This window comes from Acanthochromis polyacanthus, chromosome 8 (genome assembly GCF_021347895.1).
Source record: "Acanthochromis polyacanthus isolate Apoly-LR-REF ecotype Palm Island chromosome 8, KAUST_Apoly_ChrSc, whole genome shotgun sequence".
NCBI classification, from domain to species: Eukaryota; Metazoa; Chordata; class Actinopteri; family Pomacentridae; genus Acanthochromis; species Acanthochromis polyacanthus.
In genome coordinates this window covers 7879968-7905900 of record NC_067120.1, presented here as the reverse complement: position 1 = coordinate 7905900, position 25933 = coordinate 7879968, and the positions used below count along the sequence as shown (strand labels likewise).

At 40.4% G+C, this 25933-nt stretch overlaps 1 protein-coding gene across 2 annotated transcripts in view; it reads right to left on the bottom strand.

Annotated features, from left to right (window-relative positions):
• The window catches only part of btbd11b (BTB (POZ) domain containing 11b), an 89453-nt gene extending 67076 nt beyond the window's left edge, over positions 1–22377 (bottom strand). For both annotated transcript variants that reach the window (XM_022189616.2, XM_022189617.2), the window contains exon 1: positions 21301–22377. In XM_022189616.2, coding sequence (XP_022045308.1) covers positions 21301–22153 — 853 coding nt within the window. In that variant the 5' untranslated portion in view covers positions 22154–22377. The remainder of the gene's footprint in view (positions 1–21300) is intronic.
• Positions 22378–25933: the final 3556 nt, after the last annotated feature.

Sequence of the window (25933 nt, the reverse complement as noted above, 5' to 3'; positions counted from 1 at the left end):
TCAGATCATCTCTAACTGGTTTCTTGAACATGACAATGTACTCCAATGGCCTCCACAGTCACCAGATGTCAATCCAATAGAACCTTTGGGATGTGGTGTAATGGGAGATTAGTATCATGGATGTGCAGCCGACAAACCTGCATAAACTGCATGATGCTATATCATGTCATGAAGCAAAATCTCTGAGGAATGTTTCCTACACTTTGTTAAAAGTATGCCACAAAGAATGTAGGCAGTTCTGAAGGCAAAAGGGGGTCCAAACCTTTTAATAGCATGGTGTACCTAATAAAGTGGCCAGTGAGTGTATTTAGTGTCTCTCTCTCTCTCTCTCTCTCTCTCTCTCTCTCTCTCAGTTCTGACTCTTTAACCTTTAAGAGGTGACATGAGGAACGCAATCAGCCTTCTATCAGCCTGAATCTGACCTCATCATTTCATCCATTAAAGCTGAAATCAGTCTGAAAATCAGTGTTAGTTTTACATTGTCTGCTCCTCTGCTGATAGCTCTGCAAAGACGAACAAAAAGAAAGCGGCTTGCAGGGCTTCGGGTAAAATGTTGAATGGCTGTCTGTATGGATTTGGTTATTTCCTGAGGCTCCCTTTGTCACTCATCTCCCCTCAGCTGTAGCAGCAGAAGCTAGAAGTGGTGGGAGAGGCCAAAGGGCAGGATCTCTATCTTGATGCGCCGCGACCTGTTTCTACAGCAGAATCTGCCTGAAAACATCACCCTGCAGAGAGCTGCAGCCAGAGGTGTCAGAGGACATTGTCACTCAGGATAAGAAGAGCATGACACAACGCTGGGCTTAGAGAAAAGCAGGGGATGTTTTGATGGGAAGACCATTTTCATTTCTGTACAGTGATGATCAGCAGGATGAGCAAAGCACAAAGGCAAAGTGTAGATCGATGGGCAAACTGTGCTACAGGTAGCACACAGATGTTTGAAGCACTACAGGAAAGCACAATTAGATACTACTCCACTTTAGGAACTAAGAGCAGGCATTTATGGGAAGATCCTCTTAATTAGCCTTTACAGCCTTTCTGTTTCTACCATAGTTAATGATCCACCTGACTCATGGGGTGTAATTCTGTAAACAGCTTCTACCAGTGTCAGTTCCAGGAGGAACAAATAGTACTTACTGGACACAATCCAATCCTATGAACGTGTATAAAATAGAACGGAGGGAACCAGGATAGTTGCTTTGATGCTGTTTGCTGGTTGTGTTAGAAATACTCATGAAGTTGTCATTGCATAGATAATTAATATCTACTTATTTTCTTATGCATAGATAGCAATATATCTGTGCAATGATATGGAAGAGTGGAACAGGACTTACTCGGTGTTACGATATTTGCTGTTTCGTTATTCACCAAAGAGTAATCTGGGCTTGAAATAACAGTAAATGTCTGCATTGCTTCCAACATACCGCCAACATTACATCCTACTTTGTATATAAACACAAATTAATGCGCATTTCATTTAATGAGACAAAAATTGTGGCCAAAAGAAAACTGCAGGCCATCTGAGTGCATGAAGGCAGCAGCGATTCTAGACTTAAAGCAGGCAAAGTGGCAATTAGGGTCCCCTTGTTTGGTGGTGGGGGGCAAACATTTGAATGATTTGCCACCTCTGCAAGTAGGAACCCTCCAGTGAATGAAATACTGATTTCACTATTATGTTTTGCTGGCACAAAGCACATATTTTCCCCTATTTTTTAGTCACACGGCATTTTGCCATCATCTTTCCGATATTGCAAGAATCCACACAATCCCTGCTATACAATTAGGAAAAGATATTTCTGCTGCCAGCATGTCATAGTGAGATGAAATACAACAACTTCATAATACGTAACGCATTTTCCCAAGTTAGGTAGCCTAAAATGAAGCTAGCATGTATGAGAACACCTTAGAATGACAAAGAGAAGAGTTCAAAAGTAAAGGTAATGAAATGACCCTGAAAATAGCCCAGGAATTACAAATAAAAATCATCAATTGTGAGTGAAACTGCATTCAAAAGTACGCAAGTGAACAGAACTCGTCAGTCAGAGTGAACGCTTTCAATGACTTATATTTTTAAATAATTTCTACCACAGTATTAGGTTTTTGCTACCAGTGTATCATAATTTAAGTTGCAGCTGTACTAAAATGTAATATATATGCTCTGTTATGGTGAATGTTTGCTACACGTTTTAAGATAGTAACAGGTTTTATATTCAAATTCCACCTGTGTTGCAACTATACAGCAGCTGTCAAAGGTACATAGTGTTTCTCTGAAATGTGGTGGAGCAGAATATAGAGTAGCAGAAAATGGAAATAGTTAAGTAATTTCAGTGCCATTACCAGCTGAGGCGTCAACATGTGATTACAAAGCTGAAAATCTTCGTATCATGGTTATTATGGCCAAAAGGTACAACAGCATGTCTTTTCTGGTGTTTTCTGTTTTCTGCTTTTGAATAACCAAACCACCTCTATCACTATTTGTGACCTTCATATGTTTAAAATGCGACTCTGTCAAAGATGACATGTTTTACATCTGAGAAAGGCGCCTTTGGGTTTTATTTTGGTTCATAGGAGTCCTGATTTCATAGCAGCGGAACAATGGAGTAGAGAAAATGTGATTTATCGTTAAAGGGCATCAGAGGGCTGCAGAATTAATGTTTTACAGTAACTCCACCTGTTTTATAACCTACCTTTAATTTGCAGGAACAAGAAGTACAAGAAAAGATGTATTTCATAACACATTCATGGATTCACTCATTTTTTAAGGTTATACAATTTCCCAGAGGTTTAATGCTTCAGTGCATGTTTTTGCAATTGAAAATTCCGCTCTGCTGTAAAGTTAAACAAATACTGAGGACAAAGTATTGTAAAACTATAAAATGTTCTGAATGTAGTTCATATCTTTGTTGCTGTGAGCGCCAACACACCAAAACAGAACTTATTTTATTCATTATATATTTAATCGGTTAATCTGAATTTTTTTCTGCCAAATATCGGAATCAGCATCAGCCTCAAACAATCGTTATCAGTCTTGCCCTACTCCTCACTCATCAGTGGATCAGTGTTCAGCTGCACTTCCCGCCTCCCTTTTCTGAGCTGCTGTCATCCATCTTTTCAAGAGCTGGACTGTACAGCGACTGTGGCAGCGGTGCTTTTAGATGCCGCTTAGCCTACTTGGTTCACGCCACTGACAGGCAAGCAAAGGGACCAAATTGGATGGATGCAGCTTTCCCTGCCAGTGGAGCCGACCCTAATAGCTCACTTCAGATCTCAGCTCAGCCTTCTTCTCATCCAACACAAAGACACACACACACACATACAGGCAAAAAATATATATATAAAAAAATAAAAATGCTGTCTCTTGTTTTCAAGCCCTCGGTTCCAGTGTTTTTCACCACGTTTTCATATCCTGCCCTCCATCTGTTGCTCATCCCTCCCCTCCTCTCTCAATAACTCTGTCTGTGTGTGTGATTTCTCGGAGCACATGCTCGGATGCAAATTACACTCGGGGGTCTCTGTGGGAGCGCCGCCAGGTTGGAGGTATTGTTTCCTTCCCTGTGTAAGGTCTGCAGGTGTGCAAAAGGTTACAATAGCAGAAATCGCTTTTGCAATCAGTCCTCATCGCCTGGAGAACATCAATAATTTATCTGCTGGATGAAGACAGCGCCTGAATTTCCCATTTTCAGAGGTGGGACTTAGTGAGGCGGTGCGCTTCATTTCAACCCTCTGTGGTGCCACATTACACCCTGTAATGAAGGTTAACGACTATAACGGGATGCTGCGGAACACGAATCTGCTTCTACTTCACAGATACCGGCCTTATCTTCAGTCAGATCAGGCTTTAACCGCAGAGTATTGGTCACCTGGATCATAGATTTCCCTCAGCAGGAAATAAAAAAATATATAAAAACAGATTTTTTTCAAGGGAAATTGTTGAATTTCTTGTATTTCTCTGTAAAATATAGAATTGTATGGTCTTGACTTTATGACAGGAAGTGCAATGAGGTGATGCATATTGGGAATTGGTGGTATATAAATAAAATTGCCTGCATATACCAAATGTCATGCCTAAGACAGAGTAGGTCCTTTTTTGGGTAAAAATAAACAACAGCATCTCAAAGAAGATTCAATACCGGATGTGTGAATAAACAATATTCATGCAGGTCATAGAATTCATCAGAAATTCCCAGTTGCATGCATTTTTCAGCAGGTTTGGAGATTATCTAAAAGTGAACAGCACGTCCTCTCACAATCCTGCAACTCATCCTCCCAGCGCCCGTCCTTTCCTTTACAAATCAGACTTCCAGCGGTGAGACGGTGAGGATCAGAGCTGTAAAGGCAGACCTGATGCAACACCATGCCAGCTATAAATCTGACAGACACACCTGTGATCCTCCAAACTCCTCTCTGTTCTGTGATTCAGATAGTGCTCCAAAGCTCTGTAGTCCAAACAGAGGAACTCAGTGAACCAAAAGAACAGAGCATAATGACAAGGCTGAGTCATTTTTAGTGGCTTTTAATCACTATTGTGCTGTGGCGGTGGTGTGGGTGTTTCCCAGAAACCAGCTTTCATTATTAAAGGTACTCAGTGGAAAATTCACTCTTAACAAAAATGGCTTGGCATACGTCCAGTGTTTCAATTCTACTTTCACTCAGGAAAATCATTCAACAGCAGAGGTAGAATTTAATACATTGCTTACTACAAGTTAAATCCTCCATATAGCACACAGAAATAGAAAGCCCCTCTACAGTCATTGATCAGGCCCCTAAAAACTTAGCTCTGTGTATCATAGTAACACATCTAGAAGACCTTTCACTGAAGATAGTTTCTTCCTGCCTTGAAATGGCATGTCTGTCTGTCTGTCTGTCTGTCTTTCAGTGTGCAACATTACTCAAAAACGGACTAACGTATTTGGATGAAATTTTCAAGGAAGGTCAGAAAGGACACAAGGACCACCTGACTAGTTTTCGGCAGTGATGTAGCTTATAGTCTAGATCCACGGATTGGTAAAAGATTTCCATATCATTGCGAGACAGCGGCACAGTGTCACTGTAACTATGACAACAAGTGAACGTTATGTCAGCTGCACGATGACGATCACGATTGCGATCCTACTACAAATTGAAAGTTGCAGACTTATCCGGACTTATCCCTTGGAAATGATACAAGGAACAACTGATTAAATTGTGGAGGTGTTTCCAAGCCCCATCAATTCCTGCCTCCTGCTACATATTTAGGTCACGGGATTCAGTATCCGTACATAACATACACATGCATAACACACACCTGTGCTCAGCGCAACGCCATTTTGTTTATGGGTACATCTATACTAAATGGCCACATTCTATAGTACTGTGATTTCTGCCATGATTTTTAGATTTCAGATGTTGGAAATGACACAACAACTAAGCTTAGAAGACAGAGTATAAAAGCTAGCCTCCTCTCCAAATAAAAAGAGACCAATGAACGGAGCAAACCTCAGCTACACAATTCCAAGTTGCAGTATTGGTGTAATTCAGCCGCACATTAGAATCATAAAACAATGTTGTCAAGAGCACCTCCTTAGGTTTGTTACATGAAAAAGTGCAGTATGAAACTAGGGCTGGCCCGAATAGTGGTTTCTGGCCTCTGAATATTCAGGCCCTATTAAAGACGAATATCCGAATATTTGTTCCGCCCCGTAACGTCCGACGGGGGGGGGGGCGCGGCCAGTGTAAACCGACCTTCGTTGCCTTCGTTTTGTCTTCAGCAGAGGTCTTTGGCATCTTGTCTTGTGTTTATGCTACAAAGTGAAGCGCGACGTCAGCGTCGGCAGCCACCCGGCCATTCGGGTGGTGTTTACAAACACGAATGGAGGAGCCGAAATGAGCCGAAGAACACGGCGGGATGAGCCAAAGTGGGCCGAAGGTGCAGGGAAGAGACGAGCTCCGAATATTTTCGTCTGGGGGAAGGAGGGAGTGATCACATAGACATATGTGTATATGTTATAGACATATGTGTATATGTTTATGTGATCACATGATGAGATGAGCCGATAAGTGCCGATGTGGGCCGAAGGCGGAGGGAAGACAGTAACGCGGCATATTCTTTCCGTCCGACGGGGGGTGGGGGGGCGAATATTCAGATACCAAATTAATATCTGGATAGTGCCGTAGCGAACGAATATCTGGATATTCGGGATATTCGGGTCCAGCCCTATATGAAACTGTGTTTTTCAAACACATATACAAACTGAAATATGTTAGTTTCAAGGCAGAAATACCCAGCCATGACTGCCTTTTTTGCTCATGTTGTGTATCCTAGCATTTGACAAAACACCATATGGAGATGTTAACAAGGTAGAAACCTTGATTTTGACTGGAGGGCATCTTTAACAAGGAGCAAGTTTACGTTTTGAGGGTGTTTACATTCTATTAACAGTTGCATCTTTAGAAGTCTCATCCTTACAGTGATGCTGCACAGTTCATAAATCCTCCAACCAGCTGGTTCCTGAACGTAGCATCACCAGAGGCTGATGCAAGACTACAGACATATAAATACACAAATTATGAAAGTATAGATGCATTTGTCCTCTCCAAAGAATAGAGTAGACCTGGGATTAGTAGCTACAATATTATTACTTCATTTCACAGTGACTACATTCACATGCATATGAACATTCCACTGTTGTTCCAAATTAGACAACATTCTGAATTTAATGTGGTCATGTGAACAACATATTCTATTTGGATCTTCCAAATTAGGCCTTATTCCATATCTAGCATTTTCTCATTTAGACATGTGGAACATACTGATAGTATTCAGGGTTTATGAGCAATTCTTGGACATGAATGCAGCACATTTGGAATACGCATCTCATTTAACACACAGTGTCTTGCCTGTTTATGGTCAGCTTTGTACAAAAACCAACCGGCCAACAATTTTCAAGGCTGAGGTAGACATGCATACCCAAAATAAAAACCCCACATTCCAGTCCAGAAGGAGAAACGGAAGGAGAAATGGCACGAGCACCTTCAATCGTTCCACTTCTCCATATTTTGACATGATAAACAATGTGTTAGTCACAATAATCTCAGTACGCATGCAGCTGCAGAAAATTATAAATATGAGGGGGGTATTTATTTTCATCATCCATGTGAACAGCTAGGTTTGTCATTTCTGGAATGAATGCATAAACGGCAATCTCCCTCATACAACTTCTTACTTCAACAAATAATCACACCACTGACTACTGCAATGCAACAAACACACATTTAATTATTCTGTATATTTAAAAAGGCTACAAAGTTGGACTGACTGCGCCGCTAGTACTCAAAACTCCAACAGGGTAATTAAAGGAGTATTTACTTTTCCAATATTTTACAAATCCTTTCTCTAAATCCCTTGTCACAAATATTTTGGAAAGATATATTTCATCTGCAACCACTATACGAAAGTGTGTTACTGGTTTCTGTTAAGACCCAAATTCTTACAAGTTTTTAAACACCGGACAGAGGATTTAGAGAACATAACATACCAAATAAGATCAGTTCCCTGCTGGAAAGTTAGTGGAATGAGGAGTACACAGTGCAGAACTCTGATTTAGACAGATTAGTACGAGGCTATATTTATCTTTTGGGTTTAAGGTACTACACACCGCTAATGCCTACTATAAGAAAATATACAGTGTAATGTTTCATTGTTTTTCTAAAAAGAAAAAGGGCAGAAGTTACAGTCTCTGTAAGCATCTGTCTTTTCGCAGTGAGGTTGTTATTCTGCCAGCATCTGATCCACTTTGACAATGAAAGGGGAGTAAAGCAGGAACTGGCATATGTTAGTAATAGCCATGAACAAATACATATAGCGCATATACCTTCTCCTGTACTAATCTGTACCATATGGTGCTAGTTCAGCTGGGGGTTGAGCAAACTCACTCAGTTGGAGAAAAGGACTGAGAAAACGTCCAATGCCCATGTGTTTAAGTGCAGCTCTTGAGAGAAAGCAGTTTGACACTCTATACGTGGACTTAATGTTGTTGTTGTCATCTGCCACTTTTCTCATCTACTTCCCCTCACATCACGCACAAACACATCTCTGCCCTCTGCACTGCGCAAACTACGGTTAAAGATTACAGTTCGATCTGGAGATGATCTGTCTTTGTTCAGACACATATGTCTGCGTGCAGTGAGGCTCCCCAGAGGGGCCTTCCACATCTGGATTGACAGAACTATTAGAGCTCGGGCAGACATGTAGGATGGGACAAGGTTACCCCAACTCAGCACCTACTCTCCGTCAAGGCGGTGGCACAGAGTGGATTCATAATATCTGCACTGAATAAGAAAAGTCGCACAGAAACAGACAGAAGAAATTGAGGAAGTGCGACAGAGAGAATGAGAAATGGGCAGCAGAAATGAGACAAAAAGAAGACATCCATCCCTTCATGTCTTGATTAGTCCAATGGAAATGATCTGGCTGAATCTTTCAGGCCACCGAGGCAGTTTCACAGCAGAAAACTGAAAGAGGAATGTTGATTTCACTTTCCTCAAACATGCACACAGTGTCTATGCAGAGACACACACTTATTCTGAAGGTCAGTGGTCTGAGCTCTCATGGGAGGTAATGGGATACTGGTCCAGTGGAACAGAATCAGTACTGCATCAGCAAATCCACCACCTCTTAGAGCCACATAAGCCCCATTTTATGCCTCTGCTCGTGTCATTTCATTGTTCACAAGCAAGTTTATGTACTCATATTAAAAAATACAAAATACATAAATATTAAAAAATTTTGTAACATTAAATTTGCATGTGGTATCTTAATAAATGCTTTTCCAGATTTGATTTATAAGATAATGTTTGTTTTTTTTAGTGTAAACTATTTAAGCTGTTGTGGACACTTACAGTAGTTTATGTCCTCAGAGTTGAATGAATTACTCTGACAGCATCTTTCAATCAGACTTTGATCAAATTTAGGCCAGTAATTATGGAAGCATATTACTGCCACACCAGAAAAATAGAAATGGTTCAATTGCACATTGTAATGTGACAAGTTTATTGCTAAAACAAAAAGATATATTCAGGATCTGGTTTTCTGAATCTTAATCTATTCAGGATATAGCAAGATATTTTCCAGTTAAAATGTGTGTAATGTATATGCACTACTCACATAAATGTTTAAATGACATATAACAGAAAAGTTGTTTGAACAATACAGGCCTGCTATTTATCTTGTTGTAGCATAAAATGTTTTATGTTATAATGTCATAACTTATATTTTCAGAATGCAAATATTCAGTTAAATGAAGGAAAATTGACCAGCAACACAATCTGATTAGGTTTTATCTCCTTCTTTGTTCGAGACATGGGGAAGTTCTGCTGTTATTCAATAAGATGTATGATATTACGATAAGTTTTGTATCCTTTGAGCCTCCAGTACCCCTCTGGCTGATCAATGAGACATGAGGCAACCTGCAGCCCCATGCATTTTAAAATGTTTCTTTGTGTGTGTAGATGAATTATTGTATCATCCACTGTGCTTAATAACAGCAGAATCTCATCACATCTCAACCCAAGCGTGAAGTAGCGCCTAATCAGTTGTGTAAATGAGCCATATTGTTCACTTTATCTGCACATCACTTCCTCATTCAAAGACGTTACACATTATAACAAAGCAGTCTAGGCTGCCATGGTAAAACACCAAATGCTTCACAGTGCAACAAGATAAATAAACAAGAAATGTTTCTTTCTTTCAGTACACATGCTGGCCTCATTTTTAATCAAAACTGGCTCCATTGTTTGTCTGTTTCAACAGACCAGAGTGCACTACAGTCACGAGACGAGTTCTGACGATGCAGTGCGGCACTTTTCCTCTTGGTGTTTCTGTCACTGCTGATTTGTCCATGTGCAAGTGAGTGAAACACATTCAGACACATCCTGGCAATCGCTGAAATTCAGTCCAGAAAAAAAGGGGAGAAAGCAGGTACTGCCGATGAGGCAGACTGATGGAAAGTGGTTATATTTAGGTTGATGTAATCATATTTGCCAGTTTCTCAGATTTAAAGGGTCCCCACTTCATTCTGATCCCAAACTAGCAACTGAGCAGCATGTAAAAGATTCAGTAACGACACAACAGACGGCAGCAGTGATTAGCGTATATATATCCATCTATCCAAGGATAATTACATCCTCCAGTGAAAGTATATGTTTAATCCATGGGAACACTGCCATGTCAGTAGGACAGAGTGTTTATTTTTGTCACATGAACAATATCCTTCCTTAGTTTATACAGCTCTGCATGGCTCAGCATTCACCATGTCCTACAGAAACATGCATGAAGTAGTTTACAGAAGACTGGAATAAGAGAAGTTCAGCTCCTCAACATCACTTCAGAAATCTCCACACATGTTCTCCACCTCATGGATCAGTGTATTATCGCCACGGATTAGCAAAACTGCAGAGAATTTGACATTGGCTGCTTAGAGGACATATAGTAGAGCAGCCAATTTTCTTCAAATGACCTCTACAAATGTTCAGGACATTCAAGGATTGAAAGCAGTGGTGGGACACGATTTAAAAAATGCATCTAATTAATTAGAGGTTTTGTAATTAAATAATCATGATTAATCGCATTTTTGTCAATTAGCAATATTTGACATAAAAAGCAAAGTTTTTCAATTCAAATAAATGTTGGTTGATGACTGAATGGATAAATAGACATACGTGAACTTAAACAAAAAAAATATTTGTTTCATTTCTATTTATCTGCCTTTTTCATCCGTCTACTACATTTACAGATTACTGCAAACTCCAAGTGGAATTATAGCGATTATATTCAACATTTTAAGACTTTTTGTAAACTCAAGCACTTGCAATGTCTTGAAAAGTGGTCTACTGTGGGATGGCAGCACCGTTTGCCGGTACCAGGACTGTTGTAGCTAAAGGTACATGTCTACAGGATCCGTCAATTTCTCGCCTCCAATTCATTGTCTGAAACGCACCACATTGAATGCTGGTTGTGTTGCGGTACATTCCTCCGGAGCTCATTTGCATAAAATAGTTTAATTTCTTTTATGCAAATGTGGTGTGCGGAGCGGAGGACCAACGGAATAGTGAAATTTTCTTTAAACGTCTAAACTAGTTGTCGTTAAACTAAAACCAGGACAGATTCAACAACTTATTTCTCGCCTCAAATACTTTCAGAAATGCTTGTTGCTGAACTGTTTTTGTAACTAAAGAGAAAGCTTGTGACTGAGCTGCCATGTTGGTCTGATGTTACTACCGGACTGAAGATCTGTCATGTGACCACCTAGTGACCCGCTAGTAACAAGAGCAACAGCTTAAACCAATGCACCAGAAACTATAGTTCCTTAAATGGCCCCTTGAAACTGGCTCTGACAGTGAGTCAATCATCATAGAGTCTCATGTTAAAATGCTCAATTCAACAGCAGAAAAAGACATGTTTACAGCCTGGTATAAGAAACTTTTTTTTGTCTCTATAGCTAGTTTATACATTATTTCTAACTGCATGTGGAGTATTTTCTTCATAACTCACCCAGCTAAATTATATTTAGCCTTAAAGTTATGCATTTTTAAGGGCTGCTTTGAATGAAAGGGGAGCACTGTAACTGTAACTCATCTAATTCTTATTATTTTAGTTCTGCTAGTCAGTGATCCACTTGTAATTTTAGAAACTGAAGCTGAAGTTAGTTTGATAAACAGTAGAATAAGAAGTAGGAGCTCATCTATGAGTGAATCCATTCTTCCCACAGGACTAATCTCAGCTTGTCTTATACAGGATTCAATAGTTCTTTTGGGGAGATAAGAGTTCATCTTCACAATGATTTGTTGATTGACCGGTTCTGATTTTGGGGGGAATCTACCAGCAATCCTGATTGGTAATATTAGCTGAAGATTACCACACACACCCAAAGGAAACTAAGCGTCACTGCAGGTTTCTCATAAGGAATAAACTGATCTACAATCTGACTGCCATCTTTGCGTTACTGCAAATAAACAACAAGTGAGAAGATATACCCTGAACTGTACAAGTACAGTGTGGCTGATCACAGTAGTGTTTTGCTGGAAACCTGCTCTGCTCATGCGGATTTTTGCATAGCTGATGGCAGGTATGTGTGTACTTGTGTCTGTTGTGTAAATATATTGGAATTTGGTACCCTGTTCAACAACTATGAATCAAGAAGTGTCAAGACGTGTTCCGACACGTAGCGTCTCTATCACACATATCACTTTTCTAATGGTGACAGAACAATTTCTTTGAATTTTGCTCAGCTCACATCAAACAGGGTGTACAAGTTCAAAGCATGTTTACCAGTATCTCCTTCATACTTTCCAGCCAGACTGGCTGCTATTTAAACGGGATCATTTCCTTCTATACAACAAAAGGAATTCAGAACTGCGAAAAAACGTTGTCGATACTGATGCTTCATCCAACTAATCCACTTGCTGGTACTTGTTTGCTCAGACTTTTCTTCCTGCTATAATAAGAAAGTAGACATTGCTTGTCTGGGTCTCATCTGTCACCCACAGTCTCTCTTATGGATTTTCCTGTTTTGATCCTTGCCATCTGTGCCTCTTTCTCTCCCTCTGCTTTTCTTCCATCATGAACAATTCATTCTTAGCCACAGCTTCACTGGATTTGGCTGCATGGTGCAGCCTGTTAAACTTCTCTGGTTCTAGCAGTGGAATATTTTCATTGTCTACCTGGCTAAGAGCAAATTCTGAGAAAGGTGAACTTTCCATCTGCTCTTTGGGAAAGCTTACTGAAACTGCCCTGAAGATTTAGTCCAGAGGGAAACAAAGCTCTCCCAAAGACAGAAATAAAATTAGCTAAAGCTCCCCTGATAATGCCATCCTGAGATAAAAATACTAAAGCTTTTCCACTGAGGGTAAACAGGAAGCTAGCAGAGTGATTCGAAGCAATAAGTGTTCACTTTCTGGGCTGTCGGGGCTATAATGGAGTAAATCTTATTCTGGTACTAAAGGTTAAACATGAAAATAAGAAAAATCTACTAAATTAGCCCTAACTGCAACACCTCCAGCTGAGCTTTTAACCCTTGTAGAGACTGTTCATAAAGGTTGATTAAATTGGACCAGATTGTAATTTTATGTTCTTTTTCTTCAAAAATTAATAACATGGACTTCAATGAATAATCACTGAGAAGATCCTGAACTGTGGGATACTAATTAGAGCCCAAATTATATAAAACTAGGCCAGTATGATCGACCTGTGACGAAAACCTTTTTTGTACCAAAAACAATGCAGGAAAAGATCCTTGTCGTAATTTTGTTGTGGCTCTGACTATTCATAACAGTTCAGTACAATACTCTCTATAGCACATGTAACAGAGCATGTACTGCAGATGATGGTACGGAGTTAAGTGGTGTCTTTCAGATAAGATGCTAACTCTTCATGAAAGACTGAAAAGTTAACTATGACTTCATCAATTTCCTTTCATGATATTACTGTAATACAGTAAACAAACATCTGAATGTTTTATGGGGAAAGACCGTTCATCAGCCTGGCTGATTATTGTGGCTGATAATTGGCATTTTTCTCATTATCTGTATTTTAATTGACTGATTATTGATAAGTAAAATGTACTACTTTAGATCTGATGCAGCCTCTTCTCACTGTCTGTAGTCACAGAAATGTCTCTTAAACAGAGCTCACCAGGAAATTAGCTACTTTCTCTGTGACTAAGGCTATGCTAATGGCTAGCGGCTAACTTAGAAGACAACCACAAACTTTAAACATGTGTCTGTAAAACAACAATTAATAATGCTTTAATATGGACCTTAGTGGGTAATTAAAGAGATACATCAGAGCAAGATAAAGAAAATAGATGAGAACAACAGCCGTAACTGTCGTTGATCCCATATAAACATGATAATTTAATCACTCCTATTTCTATTTTACATTTCCAGTGATAGTCACTCTCATTAATGAAGAAGCCTCATTATGAATGGCAGGTTCTCTGCTATTAAATGCTGCTAAAGCATTACATTTAATGTATATTAGTTAAAAATATCAGTTAAATGTCGTTCTTGATTGCCAATAATTTGCACCATTATCGCCATTTAAAAGATGATCCCTAACGTTTTACGCCCTAAAACTGGCATTTGTAGTCATATACCAGCTGAATGACAACACCAGTTCTCCAGCTGCATGTATCAACACACACAGGAATGAGTGACACTCTACAACACAAAGCTTTTATACAATCCACTGGGGTGCACAAGAAAAAGCAAGAAAAAAATGACCCACAATCTATCGCAGGCGTTGCCAGCTGGGTGCAGAATTAACTGTATTCTATCACTTATCTCCTCTTAATCAACTGAAGTAAACTTGGCTGGAGCTCTCCTTCGCTGTACCAGACTCAGTGTCACATCAGCATTCTTCACTCCCTTCTGAAACTCACAATTAATTCCAGATCTGCTCCTGGGCTGTGTGTGGCTTTGTGAGTGTGTGTCCCTCTCTCTCTCTCTGTGTGTGTGTGTGTGTGTGTGTGTGTGTGTGTGTGTGTGTGTGTGTGTGTGTGTGTGTGTGTGTGTGTGTGTGTGTGTGTGTGTGTGTGTGTGTGTGTGTGTGTGTGTGTGTGTGTGTGTCTGCCTTATGTGCCCAAGTGTATGCTGCTGTGTAAGGGTTTCCCTCACACAGATATGTTATATCTCACTCCCAGACATAATGGGGACTGGTCTCCGCCGGTACAGAGTGGTACCGCTGCAGACCGCAGTCATTCCTGTCTGCCCGCCTGCCTTCCCCACAGCATGTGTGCACCAGGCACCGACCGCACACCAACTGCTGGATAAAGAACAAAAGACCTGGATAGGACCTCCACTCTATCACCATCATGAGGCACCACGAAAACAGCAAAAAACCTACAACAGTAAAGTATCCAATCACATAAAAGCTCATTAAGTGTCCCTCTGGTTTCCTCACATATCTGTACCTTAGAAAACTTTAAAAAGAAAACCCCACCTTCACTTCACACTGTAATGGTGCTGTGATTTCCAGGGGATGTGCTTCAGTGCTGTAATTTGCTATTTTTGTGTGGCCACTTTCTCTAAATGTGCCTTTTCACTCTGTGATTTTCCACATTTTCCAGAGTGCCATTGGACATGACCCAGAGAGGTGTGTTCTTTGTGCCGAAAGGAGCGTGCATTAGTGACAGCGAAGTAGGTTTTTCCAGACGAGAAAAAAGTAAGAGTGAACAGAGAACAATGCCACAGAGCAGCATGGCGGTTGTTCAGATTGCCTCAAATTACCCCTCAACAGTGTTGTATTTCACATGCTACTGGCAACAGCTCCACAAAGATGCATTGAATTTCTACTGTTGCCGACACCGGTAGATAATTTGGTATCTCTGACTGCTCTGTGATGGATTTCTGGCTGTAAGATTCATAAATGTCAATACAAAATTACACCTCTACAATGAAATGGTTGATTTTTTATTGATGGAGAATGACAAAACAACAACAAATCAACATTATTTTTAGTTTATTTTTCATGCTAAAATGACGAGAATAATGACCAGTGGCATCCATATTAAAAACTAATAATAATTATTATTATTCTCTCCTATGCTCCTGTATTATTTCATTTATTTGGCTAAGTAGCAGAGCTGCAGTCACAGACAACCATAATAAATTAGATTTATTGCTTGTGGCTGAAAAATGATGCCAGTGTGTTGAAACTGCAATGCCTCAAATGGCCACTAGTCCAATAGTAAATCAATCCCCATAATTCCCCATTTTAATATGTCAAACTTTCCAGCAGAAATAAACATGTTTGTAGCCGGATGCAATAAACGGTTTTGGTCTCTTTGGCTAATTTCTTGTTCATGTCAACTATATGGGAAGTGAATTTTAATATAGCTCATACGTGTAAATTCTATCAATGCTTAAAGTTATGCATAATTAAGGGTGTTGCTGCTCTGAGTCACAGGTTAGTGCCATCACAGGACGGTCCATGGTCCTGAAATGTTTGCAGGGCCCTCCTGAGCTCCACACACACCGAACCTCTTTACTCATTCATGGATTAACCAGGAGGAGTCAGGTTCTGTGCAGATGGTGACACCACACTGAGCATCACACCTGCTGTTCAGGAAACACATGAGTGTTGTCATGGAGGGTTCAGGCATTGTTATACACACATGTGGTACAACAATAACAATATATTCTAGAGTCTTGCTACTGGTAACTAGACAGGCTTAAGTACAAGATTCACTCCACTTTTAGCCCTGGTTTGGTTTCCATCAACATCCCTGTGAAATATCTGGCTGTTAAGCAGTTAAATACATCAATACTGCATCTGTACTATGTATACCGATGAATACTTGTTTGGAATGTTGCACACAGTAGGTTTATTGGTGAAAACAGCTGGCTCATAGAAATGAGTGAACCAAAACAGTAAAGTCATTGACTAGAAAACCAAAACAGTAAGCTGAAAGATACTTAGATACACCACAGAGTTGAAATAATTGCACATTTGAATGGTAATTCTCTGTGAGTTTATCTTTACGAGCAACCTCTTACACATTACACACAAACAGAAACACACATCATAATTATAGCAGCTTTATATGAGTCATATTTACTCACAAGTTTAAGGTCACTTGGTGTGCTTTGTATAGAGCCAAATTACACTTAATATCTAGAGTACATTATATCCTGATGTAGTCAGATTTAAAAAAAAAAAAAAAAAAAAATCAACTTTAGCTTCACTGTTGCACTGCATCCAGTTCATCAATTCATGCATGTTTGGCCACTTGTCAATGTGAAAAAGACAAACACAACTGGTTTGGAACAAGCTTTAAACTAATATTTGTTTAAATGACATCAGAGCAAAATGTTTCAAACCAGCTCTGCCCAGACATGAAAGTCACCTCACACCTATAGTGTGATTAAAAACTCATCCTCAGGGTTGTACATATCCATGAGCACAGGATATCACATTCCGCTAGACATTTTCTGTGACATGCACACATCATTAAGGAAATCAAAGAATCCCTGTGTCCCGGGTCTAGCGGGAGCCATAAGAAATATCCCACCATATAGAGCCGTTTCCTGTTCTGACAGGATACCACAGCCACAGAAGAAGGGAAACCCAACACCCACCTGCAAATAGCACTGAGTCAGACATGGTGAAAGGAGCTCCTGACATCTTGATGTAAGTGTATGTGTTTGTGTGAGTCGGTGTGTGTTGAGCTGGTGTGTGGGAGGCCTGCCATATGCTGGATGTGCCAATGCGGAACTGCATGCTGCAGTAGGTGTGAACAGACATTATAGCATGGAATAATTATAGATGTTGTGTTGACGCCTGACATATCAATTCACAAAACAACAAAGAACAAGCTTTTTTCCATTGTTTTGTAAAATTGATGGATTACAAAGGGAAAAAAATCAATGCTTATTACATAACATGCAATACGTAAGCCTTAAACTGCTGAGATGCTTGTATTTTTGGACTTATCTTCTGTTGTAAGTAACAAACTTTAAACATGCCAGTGTGACAACAAACTTATGGTAATTGCATTCTGCTGAGAGCTAGATCAGACGATAGTTACAAATCTATACAGATAACTGCCTGTTAGCTTAGCTTAGCTCAAGGACCTATTTCATGACCATTAGGAATGACTTTCAAAATCTGTTGAGCTGCCAGGATTTGAAGAAGGTTCTGCTCCTAGACTATAGCCTGTGCAGCACATAACCCCACCATAATACCACAAATCATTGTTTAATACAATACTTTTAAGCATCATCTTAGTTACTGGTAGGCATATTTTATTACTTTTGAACAGAGCTAGGCTGGATTTTTATCTATTTACATTCTTAAGGCTAAGCTAAGCTAACTGCACAGATGGGTGACAAATTAAAGGAAAAACCTGAACCCTTGACCCCTACAGAAGTGATCCAGCACCTCTTTAACTGTAGAGGGCATGTAGCTGGCATGATGGGAATCATTTGCTAAGATCTTTACAATCTGAACACCTATGGGACATTTTGGACCTACGTGTCCATCATCATCAAAACACCGAATGAAGGAATATATTTTGAAATAATGACATTTTATTCCTTTAGTAGCGTTTCAGCGAGTTTGAGTAGCAATGCCAAGGTGCACCGCAGCTGTTCTAGTAGCACACGGTGGCAGCTTACCTTATGAAAAACATTTTATGCTGTTTTGTCCTTTTATTTGTCATCCATCTATAGTTTCATATTTACTGTACACACACAAAAGTGGTATCAATCTTTTTACATCTCATTTAAAGAAAGGAAATAAGCATGTTTTCCAAAAAGCGGCGCTATTGTATCTGCGAAAGAGAACAACTGGGATGTTTGACAGAACCTAAATGTTCCAAAAGGAAAACACCCACACCATTGACCACCTTATTGAATCTGTGACAGCACAGAAATGGAAATCAGCTATGGTGGAGGAGATGCAATAAAGATATTCATAAAGGCCTTCTGACAAAGTTGGGTCACCAGCGTTAGCATAATGTAGAAAAATCACCTCAATTACTCCCACTTGGCAGGGACAGGCAGGGAGGATGGATGGAGTGATATGGAGGTTCAATCTGGCAGGCATCGGCTCCGTTAAGGTCAACCCACTATCGGATTGACTGGCTGTTTGGTTGGAGTACGAAGACAACAAAGGATGCCGCAGCCTCTCTGTCAGTGCAGATGCAGTGTTCTGAGATATCTCGCCATATGAGAGTAAGAAATGTGGCAGAGGAGGAAATTTTGCAGTGTGGAGTTTCCTGAATTAAATTAAAAATACTATGACACACATCTCTTACACCTGCAATAACTATATATTAAATCATTTTTGCCACTTGTAGGGGCTACAGATAAAAAGCTGTGAATTTTATATGATAATTTTTTAAGTTCAAGTGATCATATTTGGTAACTCCCGCACACATTAAATATGGCGTTGGTCCTGCCTCTTAGTGAGGTTGAGAAGCATGTGGTTTTCACCCAGCCAATCAGCGAAGATCACTCTACGTTACAGTACACTACATCGTGGCATTCAACCAATCAGCAGAGGGATGGAACGTATCAAACTTCTCTTTTCTTTGAAGTTGGAACAAGACAGACTTGCGGCTAAGTCCTCTTCAATATTTGTGGTAGAAATGTCAAAACTAACCACTGTTAGTTGACGAAACTCACACATTTTACATTTGAGTAGTTAAGTGATGATATATAGATTTCTTAGAATGTTTTTTTTTCCCCACTAATGGGCAAGGAACCATACATGGTAACTTCATTGATCTTGAATTTCAACATCAAAATTTAAAAATGTCACAAAAGTAAAGAGGTCTTACATCCTCCAATAACACTCTAGGGTTGAAATTTTAAATTTCAAAGTATTTCAATGAGTGCCCTATGAGTAACAGTTTTTATTCAACAGATAGGATAATATGGAAACATACCACCCTTCATTTTGGAGTTGTGTTTGCTGCTACCTGGTCAGTATTCACTCTCCTCTTTGCTCTGTTTTTGTCTCCACAGACTACTTAAGAGAGATATTTGTCTCCGTCTGCTAAACACGTCACTGTGTTAACTGTATGGTTCTGCTGTTGGGTGCTGAGCAGGTAGAGAATCTGACATGAAATGACACAATGAGAATGAACCAGAACAATAAAGTTGTGAGCCCTTAAGCCAAAACAATGACTAACAGCTCTGTGAAGCAGAGCGGCGGCTGATAATTCATCGGTTCATCACTTCAAGCAACCCCAATCATTCCCAGTCATTCAATCTATTGTTATTGTGAATGTATTGAATGTAGGTGTTACAGAGTTGTTTTTTTTAATGTGAGTAATATTTACTTCACAATTCTCTATCTAATGAGCTGTATAGCACTTCACTGCACAACACGGACTTCATGCACTGTGCCACTTTTCTAGCCTTTAGCATTATGTCAACATTCCACCTGCGTCAGACGTTTTATTTGCATCTCATCCTATTCATCGCTCCAATGCACCACTGAACTCTCGCCACACCTCTTCCACAGCTGGAGTCTCACTGCATGCCAAATGGTCTTAGTATGCCGAGTGACTGAATGCTAACATTTAATACTGTGCAGAAATACTCTAAACTCTGATAGATTTTTTTTGCAACCTCCTGACCAATTTTGTGTCCTGTTGTTTGTCATCCCTACGAATTACACGTGATTCTGCCTGCAACTAAAACTTCACAATCCTCAACTCTTGTAAGCAAATAAACATTGGAAATGGTAAGCCGACTGAAAAGTACCTTTAAAAAGAGCGGAGCAGTGAAATAAAGTGCTCCTCTAATGATGCCAGGCTTCTGCTGGTGATTCATCAATATGGTCACCGAGTCTCTTTAACTTTTTCTCTCTCTGTCCCTCTCTCTTTCTCTAGCTCACTCTATAACTCAGTTTTATTCACATCACTCTGCATAATGCATGATAGCACATACGTCCCCCCAAGGCCTTTTATTACGTAAACCTGTTGCAAGAGGAGCCACAGCAGCACTTTTACAACATCCATCAAAACAGGGGCAAACATGTGTTAGAGTGCTTTCTGATGTATTGATGGTTAAGTGGCACTGAAGTCTGAATACAAGTAGACTTGTTCCTTGAACTCAGATACTGTCAAAGCACACGCAGAGAAGTGTTTCTCAACACCATGGAAAGCCAGTGAGTAAGCGGCCAAGGAGGTACTGTGTGCAGCAGAATCTGAAAACGAACACAAGAATAAAAGACCTCCTTCCTCTTTGGGTGAAAAGAATGAAATTCATCTCTAGAGGGCATCAGGGTTGGAAACCAGCGGGGGAGAGCCTCCTCCACTGGGAGCTCTCAGAGTAACAGCTGGATATTGTGGCCAATTTCAACATTTTGTGCACGAACGAAACAGTGTAAGACGGGCTATCGGAGAATAGCATCTCCAATCTCACACTGCACAGGAAACAGAGGAGGTGAGCCGGCCATAAGAGGATCACTCTCACTGTTATCATGATCTGCTCAGTCAGTTGTCACCTGCTTGCAGCTCCTACAGCTACAAGAACATTCTCTCACTTCCAGTTTAAAATTCCTCAACGATGGAGACACTGTAAGCATGTAGGATCTCTGGGAGCAAGTAAATCTGAGCCATCTTCTATATAAATCCTTGTGGGACTCATAATTCTTGTTGCATTTGTGGTGCAGGAGAGACTTCCTTCCCTTCCATTGCATCCATGTCTGCAGTGCTCATGTAAATATCTACTAAAAGATGACACAATACGCATCTGATTTTGTGCAAACCAGGATGTTGAGTGCAACTGTTGCATTCACTGCAATTCACAACTCACCACTTGCATTCTTCCCGCAGATCAGGTGTTGCCAGTGCTGCAAGGACCCCCATATCTCTGCATCACCGTTCACGGCCTGCTCCAGGATCTCCACGGTGAACTTGGGAATCCCGTTATCCCTCTCCAGCAGCGCACTGCGCAGCACCCGCTCGTACACCTCTCGGAAGAGGCTCTCCATGCAGGCAGCCAGGTAGATGGCGGCGTGCTCGTGGATCCTGACCGCCACCCTGCTGTCGACCATCCACCTGAAGAACTTCCCCACGTTGAAGATGAGTCCGCAGCGCGCCGACTTGCCGCGGCTGAACTTGTCCTCCTCAGTGCTCATGTTGTACAGGGACAAGGCACTGAGGGCCGCGCCGATGCAGTTTATCGAGACGGTCCACGAGAGGACGATCTTTATGGCACTTTGGATCTCGTATTTGGTGCATTTGGCGTAGCGCAAACTCAGGCGCTGCGCCTCCTTGGCCACCCGGACCAGGGCCCGGCTGACCAGCGCCGACAGCCGGAGCAGGACGTCCTGCGGGGGGGTCGGCAGGCTCATCTCTTCGTCCTTGCTCAGTGCGCTCGCCACTTCCCCGAGGCTCCACGGCACATCCTCAAGCTCGGGTAGTTTAACGCACTGCCCGGTGCACTCCAGGATCTCGGCGTCTTCGACCAGGACCGTGTTGACAGTGTCCAGACTGTTGTGTCGACTGTGCATCGAGTCGGTTAAATGCCAGTAATTCCCTCCATGTGCCTCTGAGCAGCACAGCGACGCACTGGAAGATCTGAAGGAGTCGGCGGCTCCACCATAACCCGAGTCTAGCGTCAAATCCTCCAGGGTCCTCGCTACTGACTTGCTACTCCTTGCCATAACTGCACTTCATACTGTAAAAGAGGGCTTGGGAAAAAGTGGAGGAGAATACTGGAGACGCCAGAGTTTGATTACGCACAAGCTCTGCTGACTAATAATGCGTAAATCTCTCTCTCTGTGTTTTAGGAAAAGTCCCTCCAAGGCTACAGCAGTCTTTAAAGTTAAGGAGTAGTATCTCAGTACAGCGCATCAACAGTCACAGAGCTGGAGCAGCGCAGTGCCTGACAGATGGAGGCGGGACCGTGGAGAACCAAGAACAGCTGTCAGCCAATGGACTCTCGGGAAGAAGCAGCAAAGAGTTTTAATTGGATCACTTTAAAGGATCAATAAAAAAAAGTCATCGATGCAGCTCATGATAAAGATATTTAATGTGAAGCCAAACTGTGAAAAGAATGTGCACAATGCTTGTTTGCCTTTTTCTGGAAAAGTGTCATTTCTCCAAACTCTGGTAGAGCAAAAGTGCAGGAATCCTGTGAAATGTTGCATTTAAAAGTAAAATGAAAAAGACAGAATTTGCAGAGAATGATAAATAACATAACACAGAAGGAGCTGATTTTATGTAACCATGTTTAGAGGACAAGTCTGCCAAAGGATCAAGCTTTTGAGATATTTTTTGAGGGCCCATGTCTGATCGTAACATGACTCAAGACCATTAATAATAGATTGCATGCATAATGTATCCCTCTCTGTTCCTCTGGAGGAGAACTCATTGAAAAGATCTGAATTACTTTCAAGGTCATTGGCTGAGATCACTCACAGGGTTTTACCTGAGTTTTTTTGTGTTTCCCGTACAACAATGGAGCTCTGCAGAATCTGCATGAATGCCAACCCACTGTAATTAACTGAAAGCCACAAAGTGTACATTCTTTATTCAGTGTGGTTTAAGTAAAATGCATTAAAAATAAGCAGTCATGCTGGATTGCCGACAAGAATCAGTTCGGTGCAAATAACTGAAAAATGTTAAGGGTTCAGCGAAACAATTGTCTGAGCAGTGGATTTAAACTGATGCTGGAATAACTAGAATAGCTAGAATAACTCCGTGAACTGTGTCTGCTAACTGACTGGGACCGAGTTTCAACTCAGAAGCAGCAGCAGACTGGAGCTTCTGCAAGTGACAGCAGGCTGGAAGTCTCCCTGGAGCAACAGTGAACCCTGGTGCTGCACAATCAAACTTCAGTTTATTCGTCAGGGTGAGAGACTAAAACTACTTCATGACACACTATTTCAAGTAGTATCAGGAGAAACATACACTGGGAATGATTTCATAATAAATTCATGATTAATTGATGATTGTACGGAACATTTCCCTGGTTAATGCAATTTTAAAAAAACATTTCTTTCCAGCACTTTGTGCCATTAACAACATAAATCTTTGTTTTTTGACAAACACAAGCGAGTACAAAAAGAAAACTGAATAAAAATACCAAACCAGAGCACTGACAGGAGAGCCTGCAAATGAATTCTGTTCTTAAATTCTTACTGTGACTTCCAGCTCCCTATAGGTAGTAAAGTGCTGCTGGTTCATAAATTACTCAATAATCTGGAGCCAAAATAGATTTCCGATCGGCCAAACAACACCAAGCTGCTTTCAGCTACTCTGCTGCACCATTTATTATACATTCCTATAGATTCGATTAAACACTGGTATATTTTCTGAAGATTTGTTTGTTTTGAATTTACTGCTTTGTGTACAACATGCTGTTCTACACAAATGAATCCGAGTGGGATTAATAAAGTTGTTTACTAGTCTATTATATTGCACACAGATGCAGCCAACATCCTGATAGCCACTTACTAATCTAAATTAAAAATTCTGTTGTCTATTTTCCTTGTTGCATCTGTGGAAACTTACAACAAATTATTACTGCAGATTAACTGCCCTATAAGTCTACTGCTGGTTTGATTATCTCTGTCTGTCTGTTATTTTCATTTTAGGCATTTAACTAATTTGGAAGTCATATTTTACTTCAATTTAAACATTTTCATTCTACTTTTTATCATTTTTGTTTTTTGAATGTCGTTCTATTGCCGTTCTTTGCCTACGTAATACACTTTGAAGCACGTCAGTGCTTGAAATGTGCCATAAATAAAGTGTCAGTGTCAGATCTCAGTCATACCTGCAGTGGAACATGCTGGGAGAATTTTTCTTTTCTTCATGAATCTTTTTTGTGAATGCAAAAATTTTGAAAACCTAAATAGACAATGAAAACAATTTAGTCTTTTCTAAAGAACTTAGTTTTTATGTGGAAGGCATTTCGACATGTGACAGTAGGAAAAACATGTATGTGAATTAATGATGTCCTAAGCTCATTTTAATGCTTCAGTGTGATGATCTGAGTTTGGTGTGTGCTAGAATTTAAGGCTCATTACAATTATTAACAACACATGTGCTTGTGATTGTCAGTGCAATGCAAGTGTGCAATTCGTGTGAATATTAAAAATGTGTTTTAAATTCTGCAACTGTATATTTTATTAATTTTATGCACACGTATAACTAACTGCTGCGGGGAAGCTGTCTACTGTTACATAGCTGCTGCTGATTAAACGCCACAACTTAGGGTTTTATGTAATTTAATGTGGCTCATTTTACCCTCCTGAGAGTGGGTGGCTGGGTGTAAAGGTTATACAATTAATGTTATAAAGCTGGGCCTCCTTTATTCAAAAGAAAGAGGTCAAGCTTTATAGCTGTAATGTTCTCTTTCTACAAGTTCATGCAACAAAACAGAGAAATTGATTGACTTACGTAAATTCTCTTTGTCGTCTCTGACTGTTCTCTTCTTCAAGGAAATTAAAAGGTACAATGCAAGTCACAACTAATTTTGGAGACCCGCTGCTGTTAAAATTAAAGCAGATAAATTAGATTTTAAAAGTAACCTGCAAGGTCATTTATTGTCAGACATTTTGATATCACAGTTTCATATCTATATTAGGTGCAAATGAGCCTTTCCAGCCGAGGGACTGTTTTAATCACATTTCATTTGAAAGGGGCAGCCGGAGGGAGCACGACTCGAGAGCTGGTAATTAAAAAAAATGAGTGATTTAATGGCAAAAGCCTGAACTGTGAGCCTGTGCACAAACCAGAAGACCTGCTTCTCAGCCGTGACAACGATAGCGTCGGTCTGCTGGTCTACTGGGCGGTCCACCGCTTTGACTCAGCTAAGCAACAATTTCACTAAATTGCATACACCTTCATACAGTCATTCATTACTGCTCATTTTGATGATTTCCTGACTGTTCCTCTTGTAAAACCAGCAGGTCAATTTCCTCACGTATCTGGTGAAATATCTGAACATCACCTTTTTGCACTGGTGCAAACTTTTGCACAAACATTCATGTTTCCTTTAGGATGCACAGTAATAACCTTGTAGCTTAGCATCACCATCACACCAACAGTCGAATGTATCATCACTCAGTTTAGGACGCTGACTGAACACGTTGGACAACAGCTACAGTGTGCTCCTTGAGGCAGTGTCGATCATTGCTGTAACCACAGACAATGTAACCTTGACACGCACACGTAAAGTCTCCATGTTCGTGAAATTAAGAAAAAAGACACAGTGTCTAAAAAATAAACGACTGACCAAAGAGCAAACACATTTGACAGGTTGAGGTAAAGGTCTTCCCAAAAACAACTGCAGGTTAAGACTGCCATCTAGTGTTTACTTGCAAAATTACATGCAGCAGTATGTTTTCTGCAGAGTAATATTATACTTTCTATGCAGTCAGTGATAATTCCCATTGAAGCTGGCTTTAATTTAGGAGAGCAGTTTATTCCTTTAT